Genomic DNA, 14,858 nt, shown 5'->3' with positions numbered 1-14,858 from the left:
GAGCATATCTCTAAAGGGAAAGTGCTTGTTTCTTAAAACTACTCTTCAAGGCTAGACCGATCCCACAGAAAGGGCTCCGAGATTGCCAGAGCAAAGACTCCACTCCATGCTGACGCTCGGAAGAAATACTGTTGCTCAGAGGTGGAAAGGCAGCATACTGAAAAAAATGAGCAGTGTTGTAAGGAGTGCCCATAAGTGAGACTTCTGTTCCCTTAGACAATTCCTCAAAGATTTCTAGAATTTCAAAAAATGTATATGTTCCGCGTTAGAATGCACACACCTTTAGAAAAATTTTTAACCCCATCCAAAAATTAAGAATTCAGCTAGTTGTTTCTTTTCTCTACAGGAAGGGGCGGCAATCTGCTCTTCCTCCCCAAAGACAGAAGCTTTGAAGGCAAAGGTACATATAATGCATATAAACATCATGCAAAAAGGCTTAAATGTCAACTTATTTCCAAGAAAGCAAGCCAAGTGCTAATTACTCAGCAGTGACTTTCCCCCCACGAATGCTTCTTACTCAGGGAGCAATTAACACACACAGCATTGCCTTGTGAAAAAGTTAATTAGCATAGGCCTTTAACAACAATATGCATGTGAACGTGTGTTGAATTGAGAGTTCTTGTTCTTCAATCTCTATGGTTGCGCTTATCACAAAACCACCCCAGACATAGCTGCCAAGTTTTCCCTTTTCTCGCAAGGAAGCCTATTCAGCATAATGGAATTTCCCTTAAAAAAGGGATAACTTGGCAGCTATGACCCCAGATATGCACTGGGGCCACAAGCTCCCCACTCTTCTCATTGTGCACCAGCTTCCGAGCAGAGATCCTGGTTCACATTAAACCAGAGTTCCCTGTTACATCTGAATTAGATCCCCCCCCAGCTTAATGTCGGTTAACTAACAAGGATAATAAACTAGGAACAACATTTAAAATTACATTAAAACAAATATATCAAACTTTTTATGTACCGACATGTAATTACAGCAAGCGTTCTCCAGAGAAGTACCTTGAGTCTTTTGGGCCACAGCAATTCCTTCCACGACAAGTATAGTTATCAAGAACACTGGTGAGAAAAAGAGAACAGAAAACAACAACAACATAGATCTATAAATATAACAGGAGGCGCTGTATCTTAGCTTCACACCCATCCTGTGAGGCAAGTTTGGGTATCTCAGGGTAACTGGATCAATATATTTATTTAGAAGGGAACACAAAGTGAAATCCCTCGGCTACTTCATCACTGATACAACTCCCCCCCCCCACTACAACCTTAATTTTCACTAAGTGTTGGGTTTTTCTGAACCAATAAAGGGACCAATGCTGTAAAATTCCTCTGGCTATTATGCCAATACTTCCGTTCAGACCGCTTTCTGAGATTTATTCAGTGTGTGAATAGCAAATCACATTGAATAACAAATTCTGTACAGAAATGGCCCTGTATAATCAGCATTGATAATAAAAAAGGATTAAAGACATTCATGATTGATGGCTGTGCCATCCAAGAGATTCTTGATTATTAATGACTGTACCATCCGAGAGAAATCCTGCTGAGACAGTGGTGGCTGGTGCCCATTGATTGGGACTGGTAGGGCAGAAGACAGGGAAAACCCACAATGGGCAGAGGAAGAGCCAACGACAAGCAGAGCCAACCATCTCCAGTTTTGTCCTCCTCCTCCTCCTCCTCCCTGCTTCCAGAGCTCCAAAAAGATACATGCAATGGCTGGACAGATCAATGACTGGAAAAACCCGCTAATAAAAATTTGCCAGATAGCCAAATGGGCCCAACTATGTATTATTTTTTTAGTCCGCGGGTAATCTCTTGAGCTTCTGATCGCTCAGTATTCATATTTAGTAAATTACGAACAGCAGGCAATATTTTGGAAGAGTAAGTTTTTCATAAAGTGTGAAAAACTCTGGTAAGAGCTCTTCTGTTATATAATGTAAGTTATTACTTTACAGTACAGCCCTATGTGTGCCTACGGAGAAGGTAAATGTGTATAGGCACAAGTAAACTATACAGGTACCGGTAGTCTCAGGTAAGTGCATATAGGACTGCAGCCTGCTTTTTATTTTAGTAATTACCTTTCCCCCACTGCCAGTTTCTATGAAAATGACTTTGTTACCCAACGATATCTGAGCAAGATTGCTTATGTTCTGCGTCCCAATTTCCTTGATAAGCTTTCCTTCTGTTATTACTCTCTCTTCATAAGAAGATATTTTCTAAGCCACTGTGTGCAGAAAAACTTTATTCAGATCCCAATGAGCCTGCAATAATATTGCCCGGGGAAAAGGTCTGGGTGAGCATCAAACCTCTGGAGGTCTTAATTTTGAAAAAGTAGTACATTGAAGCACCACGTGTTTCTCTTACTCCACCCCAGGCATCGCCCCTCTGTTGTTTCAGACACATGATCAGAAACAGGATCTCTGTTTTACTCATCATACGATCTGCCACTTTCTGTGAGGTCAAAATATTACCTCTGTAAGAGTGCAAATAGTACGATATTGAACAAAATGTATATTCTTCTCTGACAGCTTGATTTCCCTGTCTCCAAATATCAATATTCTTGTTCCTGAGGCTATTTTGTTAATAATTGAGGTGCTTCATCAGTGCCACACTTGACTTCCCCTAATACATGTACCAGCAGCCTTGTGGGACATCTTCGGGAGAAGAAAAGGCTAAGGAGTAAACCCTACACGAATCCACAGTGGAGTCCCTGGGGTATTTGGATGGTGTCTTCTACACCTCCTTCCAGCAACTCCTGCAGCCAAGCTGGTGCCAGATGTATTGCCTAGCTTTCCTTTGGACCACATCTGCAAGGCTGAGGGGTCTTGTTGTCTGGGCAGCCCAGGACCTTCATACACACTGCCCAGGCTTCACACTTCAGTGCTGCTAATGCAGTGGATAGATTTCACCCCCAGAGGCACACTCTATTGCAGGCATCCCCAAACTTCGGCCCTCCAGATGTTTTGGACTACAATTCCCATCATCCCTGACCACTGGTCCTCTTAGCTAGGGATCATGGGAGTTGCAGGCCAAAACATCTGGAGGGCCACAGTTTGGGGATGCCTGCTCTATTGTCTCTCAAGACAGATGGATGCTAACTCCATTTATATCTTTCCCCAATGATTATAAATCTTTATCTTTTGAAGGGTTGCTTAAATGGATTTTTTTTAAAAAAAAATTCCACTTAGTACCCTTTTCATAAACAACTCTCAATCAAGTTGAAAAGCATTCATTGCCAAAGAGAAGCCTGCCATCAGCCCAGAATTACCATGCCAATCACACCATTTTATTGACACCTTGGTTGAGATTAAATATGCACCTAACCTACCTTGTTCATTGTTAACTGGTCATTAGTTGGGGGAAGGGAGTATTTCAGTGACAGAGCACGTGTCCTGCATCAAAAGGTCCTGGGTTCAATCCTTAGCATCTCTGAGTAGGACTGGGAAAGACTCATGATTTCAGTACAAAGCACCATCCTATGTTTCTCCCCAAACTTGGGAACTACAACTCTTCCAGCCTCCAACTGGGGCAAGGGATCTCCAAGGGATCTCCAAGGTGGGCTGCTGTGGAGATGGCGGCAGCTGATGCTACTCTAGAAAGCTTTCTCATGTACTCTCCTCAGTCTCAAACTACAGGAAATTCAGTTCATATCCATCCAGTCCATGTAATCTAGGCAGAAACGTAAAGCAAGCTCACATTTTGTAATGGGGGAAGATAGGCACTGGATAGGCTTAGATTTGGATGGAGGGGAGGGAGGTAGGGTTGCCAGACTCAATAGTGGACAGGACTTCTGTGCCTTTAATTGCCCTGCTCTCTTTTGAGTCTGGAAACCTTAATGAGAAACCAGCAGACCCTTTGCTTGGAAATTAAACGAAGGGTCTGCTGGTTTCTCTTTAAGGTTTCCAGACTCAAGAGAGAGCAAGGTAATTAAAGGCACAGAAGTCCTGTCCTCTATTGAGTCTGGCAACCGTAAGGGGAGGTTGTAGCCTCCACCTGCCCCTCCACAGTAAAGGGCAGGTATCCTGTTAAAAGGATCAAATGGGGATCCCTTGGGGGCACCCCTATGAGATGTAGGTAAGTCATAGGGCGCCCCTCCTGGTTGGGTTTACCCTCAGCCCCACTTTCAGCAGATGAGCTGGAGTGGATTAGTGGTGGCTTCACCCAATGCCTATTGTCAAACTTTCACATCTGTAATCAATAAAGTTGTGGCCTTAATTTATCCCATAAATCAATATACTGTGTTTTGTCTGGTTATTTCACCATGGGTACAGGGTGGTCTCTGGGCCTCGTCATGCAATGGCTTTTTGACAAAACCAGTGTTCTGTCCACTATTAAGAAACATGCTGTGAGGCTGTTGATTGTATATTTGTGTGCTTCTGCTGAAAACTGATTACTGTACTAGGATACTCAAGTAACCAGCAGCTCTTGGGTTAAGAACTCCTGAAAACTGCAGCAGTATTTGCACTGAACCATCACTATCCAGAAGGCAGGTCCAGAGAAGCGATCCATCCCTGATTTAGTGCATGCATTAAAGTAGTATTAACTAGCATTATTCAATTAAGCCAATTTTTATATATATTTAAATGGACGTGGATTTGCATAATTATTATTCCTCAGGGGCAGAATTCCTCTTCTTCAGCATAAGTTTTTTCACTAGCTTGTCTCAATGTTCCTGCAACCATTCTGTGTTGGGACTGTGCCTCTTCAGTTCTAAGATTCAGCACACGGCTCGCACCAGATAGATGTAAAGTAGCAGTAAAACATTAGGCATCCCACCCCAGAGCACTTGAATAAGGCATCTTCAATGTTTGTTTTCGGAGATTCTGGAGAGCCTTGGACTGTTTCATGATTGCATGATTATAATCTTCCTTGAGAGTGAAATGGAAATGCATGTGAACATTATACCACTTCTCAGCAAGAAACCCTACATAGACCTGGGGACTGAGGATAAGGCTTATCACATTGCCTGCAAAGCAGCAGGTATACCAGCATTGCTGCAGGTCTAACCTAGGACTGCATTGGTGCAGAATGAGCTGAGCCATCAAAGGATAGAAACTTAAATCTCAGCCAGCGCAGTTTCCTTAGGGAACTAGCAACAGTTATTCAGCACTGCATGTAAATCTTAATTGCCCCCCCAAAAAAATTTGTTTGAGAACAATAAATAAAACTTTTGTACAGTGGAATTACTGTATAAACAGTTGTCTGCTGTGATTTGCATTGTGCTTAGACTTGAGCTTCCTTCTACCTGGGTAGCAACTACTGAGCAAGGGATTTTATAGGACCCATGACTGAGAACACCAGGTGCAGCGGCATTGATGAAATTAAGCAGGTGCTGCCTTTATTATTTTACTGGATATGAAACCTCTGGGAACCCAATGTCAGAAGATATATACCGGTATATATTTAAAACACATTTTATTGCAATAAAAAACAGAGACTGTCGTGGGAATCTGAGTTTTTCCTTTTCCTTTTTAAAAAGCATATTGGATATGTGTAATGCATATATGCAAGATACATTCGTTTCTTAAAAATTAAAACACAGAGCAATTGATACTACCAGCACATGACTTCCTTGCATCAGATATCCCGCTGTGTTATGAATTTCTTTCCCAGGTTATCATCAGTCTTGCTTTTTCTTACAGCTTTTTGATGACCCACATTTTCTTTTTCTGAGCTTCCCCTCACACTCATGACTCCAAAGTTAAGATGGTTTGTGGTCCTCTAGCCCTAAACAGTAGCCATCAGGTAAGCCTGGTTGTAAGAAATTAATTCTCAAGGCCTCTAATACATGTACAATGTAGTCCAATATGTACAATTTGAAAGGCAGGATTATTTTGGTGCAATGTTTTCTTTTCTTTCTCCCAATTCCCAACTGGGAAATCATCAAAGCCTTGCAGATAAAGTGTCAGGCTCAGCAAGAAGTGCTGCCTCTGCCATGTGCATTGGCAGTTCTTTGTCCATGCCAGAGGAATGGTGCAAGTTTTGGCTGTCCGACATAGTTGCATGTCATGAGCAGGTGCTCACAGAAACTTCCTTGAGGCAGGAATTTTTGAGGTGCACCTCTCATTTGTACAGGGATTCTTTAAAACCACCAATACACCCAGCAAGGACTACTATAGTCCAGATCTTGTTGAACTACAACTTCCATCATCCCTGGCCATTGGCCATGGTGGCTGGGGCTGACAGGAGTTGAGACTGACAGCATTTGGAGAGCCACAGGTTCCGCATTCCTGTACTACAGCAATACTTTTATTCTGACAAATGCTAGAAGACTGATAAGATATACTGCAATATATGTGGAAGACAGCACACTCTGCAGATCACTTCCCTGCTAAGAACTGAAGTACAAATTGCATGTCTTTTATGGCCATGTTATACAATGGTCTCGGTGTACTTAGCTCCAGAAAGTATGCTCTGCAATCCTACACTCCCATAAAAACCAACACTTTGCATTTTGTACTACTCTGTGACACCAAGAACACATGCTTTTTGAACTTTCCCTACAATATTTCCAAACCCTGGTCTTCACATGCAATGCGATTTCAGGCTGTAGGTAGAATGTGGGAGAGATCGCATTTTTAAATACTGACCAGCAATTTATTTATTTATTTCAAAAGAACAACCACCGCCATGTAAGTTGAAACCTGGTACAGTAGGAAACAGGCTGGGCTTGAAACTTTCTGCCTGGTGCAGTAGTTTTTTGTGTTTAAAATGACAAAGGTTTTGTACACGAGAACACAACTGCAGTTTGAAGTGGTACAGTCCATTCTACCACCTCCATTTTGCTACCTGTATAAACCAGAGTAGCAGCAATAACAGACAGCACGGTAGTAATATCAGAATAATGGAAACACAAACAAACCGTGAAAATACTAAATGTATATGCAACCAGAAGACTTCACATATACAATGTATCTGAAAAGGCAAGTAAGATTCAGAAAGTGCAATGTTCAAAATATCCAAAGTTCAATATAAAGTGCCAAAAGTCCAATAATAAAGTGCTACGATGTATCATGCGTCCTCGGGAAAACAGAGGAGGATGCATGATACATTGTAGCATTTTATTATTGGACATTTCAGATACATTGTATATGTGAAGTCTTCTGGTTGCATATACTGTACATTTAGTATTTTCACGGTTTGTTTGTGTTTCCATTAAGCTGTATAAACCAGGCTTGAGTTTCAATTACAAAGTGAACATATACCGTAAGCATATCTGGGCCAGATTAGGAACTGGGGAAATATAATCAGTCTCCTTAACAAAAAGTCTTGGGGCTGATGAGTATGTTTTGGACTGCTATGATAGATAGAGATCCATACTTTAGAATAATTCTTCCATCTTCAACCCCTTCCCAAAAGAACTTGTACTATGTAACTGCCTCTTCGTGCAGACAACCATTTCCTTACGGCAGCCCATGCACGTAGAAGCTCACAAAGTCTGTCAAACAATGCTAATGTTTCTTAAAAGACATTGCTCCCTCCCTCTGCTTTAAGCATCAGACAATGTTCAGTTCTGCTCTAGCCCTTAAAATCCCCATTATGTGCCGGAAGTTCCATTAGTGTTAATCTATAGCAAAGTATGACTTCCCAACAGACGGTCTCCCATCTGCAACAGATGGTTAACTGCTTTCCTTCACTACTGACCTACTCTGGACACTGAACAAGCTCCATAAAGGAGAAAGTTGTATTTCCTTTATGGGTTTCCAGGGCATTCTTGAATAGCCAACTACTTACCACCAAGAAAAGGAAGGGCCGAATTTCAACCAGTCTCTTGGTTTCTAGATGTTGCTGTTAATGGGTTCAGCTGTTTAATGAAGAATTCTGGAACCCTGATAAGGCCAATTGGGGTAGCCCTTACATTGAATGCAACCCAATGCTTATAAGACAGCCAGGGTGGGTAGTAGCAGAGTGTTGGACTAAGACCAGGAAGACACTTGGTCATGAAACTCACAGGGGAACCTTGGGACAGACTGTCAGTCTGTCTCTCTCTCTAACTAACCTACCTCACAGGGTTGTTGTGAGGATAAAATGGGGAGGGAGGAGGAACTGCCCTTGAGCTCCTTGGATGAAAGGGTTGATATAAGTGCAATGATGGTAATAATGATTATAATAATGAGAACCCGTCCTTCACCCAAGGGTGGGATACATAAAAGTATTACAGAAAACAAATGAACAGCAGAACACCAAAATGGTAGAGGGTTCACTAAAACTTCATCTTGCCCTACCCCATCTCCAAATACCTGGAGGGGAAGGCGCATCTTCATCTGCCAACAAAAGCTGTACAACATCAGTGTAGGTAGGCCACACCTCACAAGAGAGACCATTCCAAATAGTGATGGCTTTGCCAATGGCTCCAGTTTCTCTTGACAGCATGCTACTACCAAGGATAAACACACATCTCAATCTCTTTTACCCCACCCTGGAGGGACAGAAGCCTACAGGGGTGGACCTTTCTACCAATCTGGCAATGAAACAATGCAGAGAGTTTCTGGGAGGCTTTATGTAGTGCTGTGGGCATCAAGGAAAAATACAGTGCTTAGTTATGTGTGATTAAAGATGGAATAGTACTGAGAAGTCTGCTGGATACAGGTGTGTGTGTTAATGCTAGGTTCTGTATTTTCTGCAAAGCTCTGAGGATAAGGGTCCATGTGAAGGAGAGAGTATTCTGTTCCATTATGCTCTGACAACTGCACAGGAGGCCTCTTCAGTTAAGCGGGTAGGTCAGTGTGTTCCTTAGGGTTCTGAATTACTGCTAACAGACATGCGCATCGGATTCTGTAAAACTGCACTTTTGGTTTAAAACCATACCCTATGAATTCAGACGCTCCCTGCCTCTCTGCCTTGTGAAACTGTATCCTTCAAAGCTGCACTGCACACACACAAAGAGTGGGTGGTGTACATGTGTCAGTTCCATGGATACTGCAAACAGATCTGGGACTGTTTAAATACCATTCTGTGTTTGGCTTGCACACCCCTGAAAGAACTGGAGCTTTATTATGTGCAGCTGAATAAAGAGAACTAGATTCTGATGCAAGGAGAAAGAATATCTTTCTGACTAGGATGGCTAGTAGAGAAAGAACAGACAATAAGCCCTCCCTGACACAACACGCTGCTACTTCGGAGAAGAAGGATGGGATGGTCCATCAAACAGGACAAAATTACCGGTATGCCCTTGTTCACACACATAACGCTAAGCCAAACCAAGGTTTAGTGTGCATGAGCAAACATGTAGGCTTCTGGAGAGGAGACTGCGGCTGCTTTGCTCTCTCTCTCTCTGCCCCCCCCCAATCATTTTGCTGCTATGTTGGCTTACCATGCCATCTGAACCCAGACAAACCACAAGCTGCAAACCATAGCACAAACTCAGGTTTTTGTTCATGGTCTGTCTGCGAGAGTTGAACCATGAGCTCAGCTTTGGGCAACATGCTAAACCAAACCATGGTTTAGCTCAGTAAAGCTCAATGGCAAAACAACTAGAGACAGGGGTGCCAACTTGAATAAAATATTTTTGGGGGTGGGTAAGCCTTGCCCCACTTCACTGATCACATGATGCAGTACACACACACCATGGCTAGAGAGGAGCAAAGTGGCCACAATTTCATCTCCAGGAGCCTGCATGTTTGTTGATTCACACCAGGCATCCCCAAACTGTGGCCCTCCAGATGATTTGGCCTACAACTCCCATGATCCCTAGCTAACAGGACCAGTGGTTGGGGAAGATGGGAATTGTAGTCCAAAACATCTGGAGGGCCGAAGTTTGGGGATGCCTGATTCACACTATGCCATGGTTTGGGTTAATGTTACATGCAAATTGGGCTACTGTATTGGGGGTATGGGACGCAGGTGGTGCTGTGTGTTAAACCACAGAACCTAGGGCTTGCTGATCAGAAGGTCAGCGGTTCGAATCCCTGTGACGGGGTGAGCTCCCGTTGCTCAGTCCCAGCTCCTGCCAACCTAGCAGTTCGAAAGCACATCAAAATGCAAGTAGATAAATAGGGACCATTACAGCGGGAAGGCAAATGGTGTTTCCATGTGCTGCTCTGGTTCGCCAGAAGCGGCTTTGTCATGCTGGCCACATGACCTGGAAGCTGTACGCCAGCTACCTCGGCCAATAATGCGAGATGAGCGTGCAACCCCAGAGTCGGTCACGACCGGACCTAATGGTCAGGGGTCCCTTTACCTTTACCTATTGGGGGTATAGCTCTTCAACTACAATATACACTGCTTTTACATCTAGCATATGTAGGTGAGTTGATAGGACTGATACACAGCTGTAGTTTTACACAATGGGGAAAAATATAACAAAACCTTGGAAGACAAGGCAATACCCACAGAATCCCATACAAGAATATGCAGGCTTCTTAACAATAATGCACATTTAACATTCCAGACATCCGATCACTTCCAATTGACAGTGATAAGTCTATTTACTACTGCTGCCCCTTTATTGCACACTTATTTTAAGGGAAGGAAAAAGAAAATCAATGAACATCAATGCTTGTTTCTGTGGTACGAGCCTTTTTGGCATTCTGAATTAAGAGGGAAAACAAAGGACACCACAGGCTACATTTTTCAGTGCCACTATCCAGCAATTTCACTTCTTTCACTGCTGCAGCTACAGAAACAAACCTCCTGGAGGATTTATAAAATCTGATTGGTTTTCACTAAAGCTCATGTTGATTCTAAAAATAGTTGGAGCGCTGTGTGTATGTGTGTGTAGAAGAGAAACCTACCAGTACAGCATGGCTAAGTAGCAGATAAGCAGCCAATTACAGCAGATAAAGAGGCAAGACATTTGGGTTTATTCCAAACCAGACCCCATCCCATTCGCTTTTGTTCACACCCCCTTTATTTTTCTCTTGGCATCTCCCTTTTTGTACCTTTCATCCCTTTTCTTTTATTCTCTCTCTCTCCCCCCTCTCATGCTTCTGGAGATTGTGAAAACATCCCCGCTCAGTCCCTCCGACTTTGGGCAATAATATAACAAAAAGAAGGCAGTGCTGCAGACACAGACTTCAAGGAAATAGTTTTCTATTATGGATCCTCTCTGCAGTGCTAGAGAAACAAAAAAAACAAAAAATAAAAAATGATGACCTAGCTGTCAGGTCCTAACTGAATGGTTAGTGCAGGCACTGTGGTCTAAACCACTGAGCCTCTTGGGATTGCCAAACAGAGGGTCGTCACTGCAAATCCCCGCAATGTGGTGAGCTCCCGTTACTCTGTCCCAACTCCTGCCAATCTAGCAGTTCTAAAGCACGCCAATGCAAGTAGATAAATAGGTACTACTGTGGCGGGAAGGTAAACAGCACTTCCGTGCGCTCTGGTTTCCGTCAAGGTGTTCCATTGCATCAGAAGCAATTTAGTCATGCTGGCCACATGACCCAGAAAGCTGCCTGTGGACAAATGCCGGCTCCCTCGGCCTGAAAGCAAGATGAGCACCGCAACCCCATAGTCACCTTTGACTGGACTTAACTGTCCAGGGGTCCTTTACCTTTTACCTTTTTGACAGTGCATCAGATCAATTGTCATGTTTGCCAACCCCCAAATTATGTGACACAAAGCAAAGATAAGCAGGTTTTGGGGGTGGGGTGGTGCAATCCTGTTCTTCAGTTTTGTCTGTTACATTAAATAAGTGCAGGGGGTATGGGCAAAGAAACTGGACCATAGGGAGGACTTTTGTCAGTTTTTCAATAGTCATAAGATGCAAACAGACTTCCTGCCCCTCCAAAAAAACTTGCTAGTTTAGAACAAAACTGTTGCGAAAAGTCCCAAGGGTTTAGCTTAAAAGTTTTTCAGGTGAAACTGAACTTGGCTGAGATACTAACTTACACACACACACACACACACACACACACACACACACACACACACACAGCTTCATTTGGACATCATGGTTCCCTACAAGCCATAAAACGGAAGCTAAACAATGAAAATTCACTACAGTATACATGATGCAATTATCACTTGCTATATAAATCACATTAACCTTTTTTTGGGGGGGGGAGCTGCAGACACAAGGACTGTTAAGTGGAAATGATAGCAATCTATTAAGTGGTTATTGCCCCTGTCTCAATGGCATCATATCAGTGCTCATGATCACCCTCGCAAGGTTCAGGCTGGGAGTAGTGAAATTAGGACAGCTGTAAGCACCCCTGACATACTCCCTTCCGTTGCAGCTCTCATTCCTTGGTGCAGTAAACATATAGGTTTTTTCATATATCATAACATGGATCGGCAAACTAAGGCCTGGGAGCCGGATGCAGCCCACCCAATCGCCTTCTAAATCCAGCCCACAGATGGTCCGGGAAGCAGCGTGTTTTTACATGAGTAGAATGTGTCCTTTCATTTAAAATGCATCTCTGGGTTATTTGTGGGGCCTGCCTGGTGTTTTTACATGAGTAGAATGTGTCCTTTTATTTAAAATGCATCTCTGGGTTATTTGTGGGGCCTGCCTGGTGTTTTTACATGAGTAGAATGTGTCCTTTTATTTAAAATGCATCTCTGGGTTATTTGTGGGGCATAGGAATTCGTTCATTTCCCCCCCTTCAAAATATAGTCCGTCCCCCCACAAGGTCTGAGGGACAGTGGACTGGCCCCCTGCTGAAAAAGTTTGCTAGCACCGATCTATAACTATCCATGAATACACGCACACACACATGTGCACATATACACAGTGTGTATATATAATTTGACAGCAACATAGAATAGTAGAGTTTGAAGGGACACTTCTCCACACTCCCATTTAATCCTCAAAACAACCGTGTGAGGCAAGTTAGGCTGAAAGGCAGTCATTGGCCCAAGGTCACCCAGTAGCCTTCATGGCTGCATGGAGATTTGAACCCTGGTCTCCCAAGTCCTAGTTTGATACTCTAACCACTACACCACACTGGCTGTCATATTGGTTATGCTAGGCTTCCCCAATCTGGTGCCCTTCAGCTCTTCTGGGATGCAACTCTCATCAGCCCCAGAATCATAGGGCCATGCTGCCTGGGGTGGAAGGACACCCAGTGTTCTTAATGCAACCTCTGGCAACCTAGTGCCCTCAATTTGTTTTGAACTACAACTTGCAGTCAGCTGTGCTTTAGGGCACCAGTTTAGGGAAGGATGAGCTATGCTGTTACAGTTGCTACAGTAGCGAGCAGCTATTGCCACTACAAACTTCTGCCTGAGAGAGAAAGGAAGAGAAGCAAGTGTTTTGCAATAACATAAGGAGGATTCATTGGGGATAGCAATTCAACAGTGGTAGCAATCAGTCCTTGAAGAATGTGTTTCTCCTCTCTGTCAAGTCCAATGCAAAGCCTGTTTAATCTCAAACAGTCAGAAGGCATCACTCTTTAAAACTTGGCATTGTAGCCACAGGGGCTAAGAATTTAGCTTTAACATTCTGAATTTTATTCTTATTATTTAAAAAGTGATGGCAGTAGTAGATTCGTAATTGGCATCAAACTAGCACTTCTGGCCGATGATCTTGAGTCATTCTTCCTTACATTTAAGAGAATTCTGAAAATACCATCACTAGACTTTCACAACCAAACCTAACGCTATATACCACCCCTCTTCCCACTTACTTGGATCACAGGTTTACAAGCCATCTAGCAGAAAATCGAAGGGAAATCTCCAGCAGAAAACCTCAGTTGCAGTCAGGCAAGTAAAAGATACACAAATACCATCCTATTACAGTGATGAGGTCTGCTATGACTATTTTAAAAGGGGGTGCAGTATGGACAACAATATTTCACCATGTTATCCCCAAAGTACTGATGCCTCAATTTCACCAACCCTATACACAACAGGGGGAAAGGCACACACAGCACATCTGCTGTACAACTCTATATTCCCTTTCCCCAACAGAACAGTTGTTTGTGTGTGACTAGAGTGCAATCTCTTTGTGCGAGAAACTGGAAAGGTAGACAAGAAATTATACTGATGGGTTGTAGTCAACTAAGTTTTACCGTACTCAGAGTAGATCCAACAAAATTAATAGATGAAAGTTAGTCATGTTCATTCATTTCAACAAGTCTACTCCAAGTAAAACCTAGTGCCACCCAATATTAATTAAGATGGACGTGTGTGTGTGTGTGTGTGTGTGTGTGTGTGTGTGTGTGTCTAGAAAAATAGCAAAGATCTTAATTGGCTATCTCCTCTCTCATCATCTACTTCCCATACACTTGATGAACTCTTGTGAACATTATCCCTGATCATTTTCCTATTCTCTCAACTGATTTTAAAGTTTTTATCTTAGAGAGTTAAAACCCCATCCTATCACAAAGGCCAATTCTGCTCCTAAAACTATATATCAACTTGGTTCTGCAGAAATTGAAGTGTATCTGATGAAGTGTGCATGCACACGAAAGCTCATACCAAAATAAAAACTTAGTTGGTCTTTAAGGTGCTACTGAAGGAATTTTTTATCTTGGATATAACTTACTCATTCTCACAGCCAGAGTTTATAGGTTTTATTGTGGGGATTGTATGAAAAAGTTTAACAGCATCTGGCAAAGCTTCCTAGTTTTCCCACTTCTCTTCCCCTTCCCAATATCTTTTCCTTCCTTTTTTCTCTCCAAGTTGTACATCCCATAGGAATTGGTGACTGGGACTGAGTGGGGAGAGGAAATGAGGTTCCTCTTGTAGGGCTTTGGGTTGGGTTGGTGATGGGTGGGGCTGTATTGTGAAGAGAATGAGGTTCATTAGATGACTGCATTAGTAAACTGTTTCTATATAAATAAATGGAAATAAGAACCACTATTCTTTCTTTTAAGCCGCCAGCACATTATCTCAGCTACCCGGTAACAGTGGAATCACTGCTACATCATTCTCACCTTTATATACCAAGGGGCTTTACAATGGTTACTAGA

General features: G+C 42.8%; 1 protein-coding gene across 2 annotated transcripts in view; it reads right to left on the bottom strand.

Moving 5' to 3' along the window:
• The window catches only part of NETO2 (neuropilin and tolloid like 2), a 34,266-nt gene that overhangs the window by 13,124 nt on the left and 6,284 nt on the right, over positions 1-14,858 (bottom strand). Inside the window, exon 2 of one of the 2 annotated variants that reach the window (XM_035119434.2) lies at positions 1,006-1,062. In XM_035119434.2, the coding sequence (XP_034975325.1) occupies positions 1,006-1,062 (57 nt within the window). Of the gene's footprint in view, positions 1-1,005; positions 1,366-14,858 lie in introns of those variants that run through there. The other variant, XM_060276093.1, reaches the window with a different exon arrangement.

The sequence above is a fragment of the Zootoca vivipara genome, chromosome 6 (assembly GCF_963506605.1).
Source record: "Zootoca vivipara chromosome 6, rZooViv1.1, whole genome shotgun sequence".
Classification (NCBI taxonomy): Eukaryota; Metazoa; Chordata; class Lepidosauria; order Squamata; family Lacertidae; genus Zootoca; species Zootoca vivipara.
The sequence above is the reverse complement of the archived record's forward strand: the minus strand, read 5'-3'. Positions and strand labels throughout refer to the sequence as shown.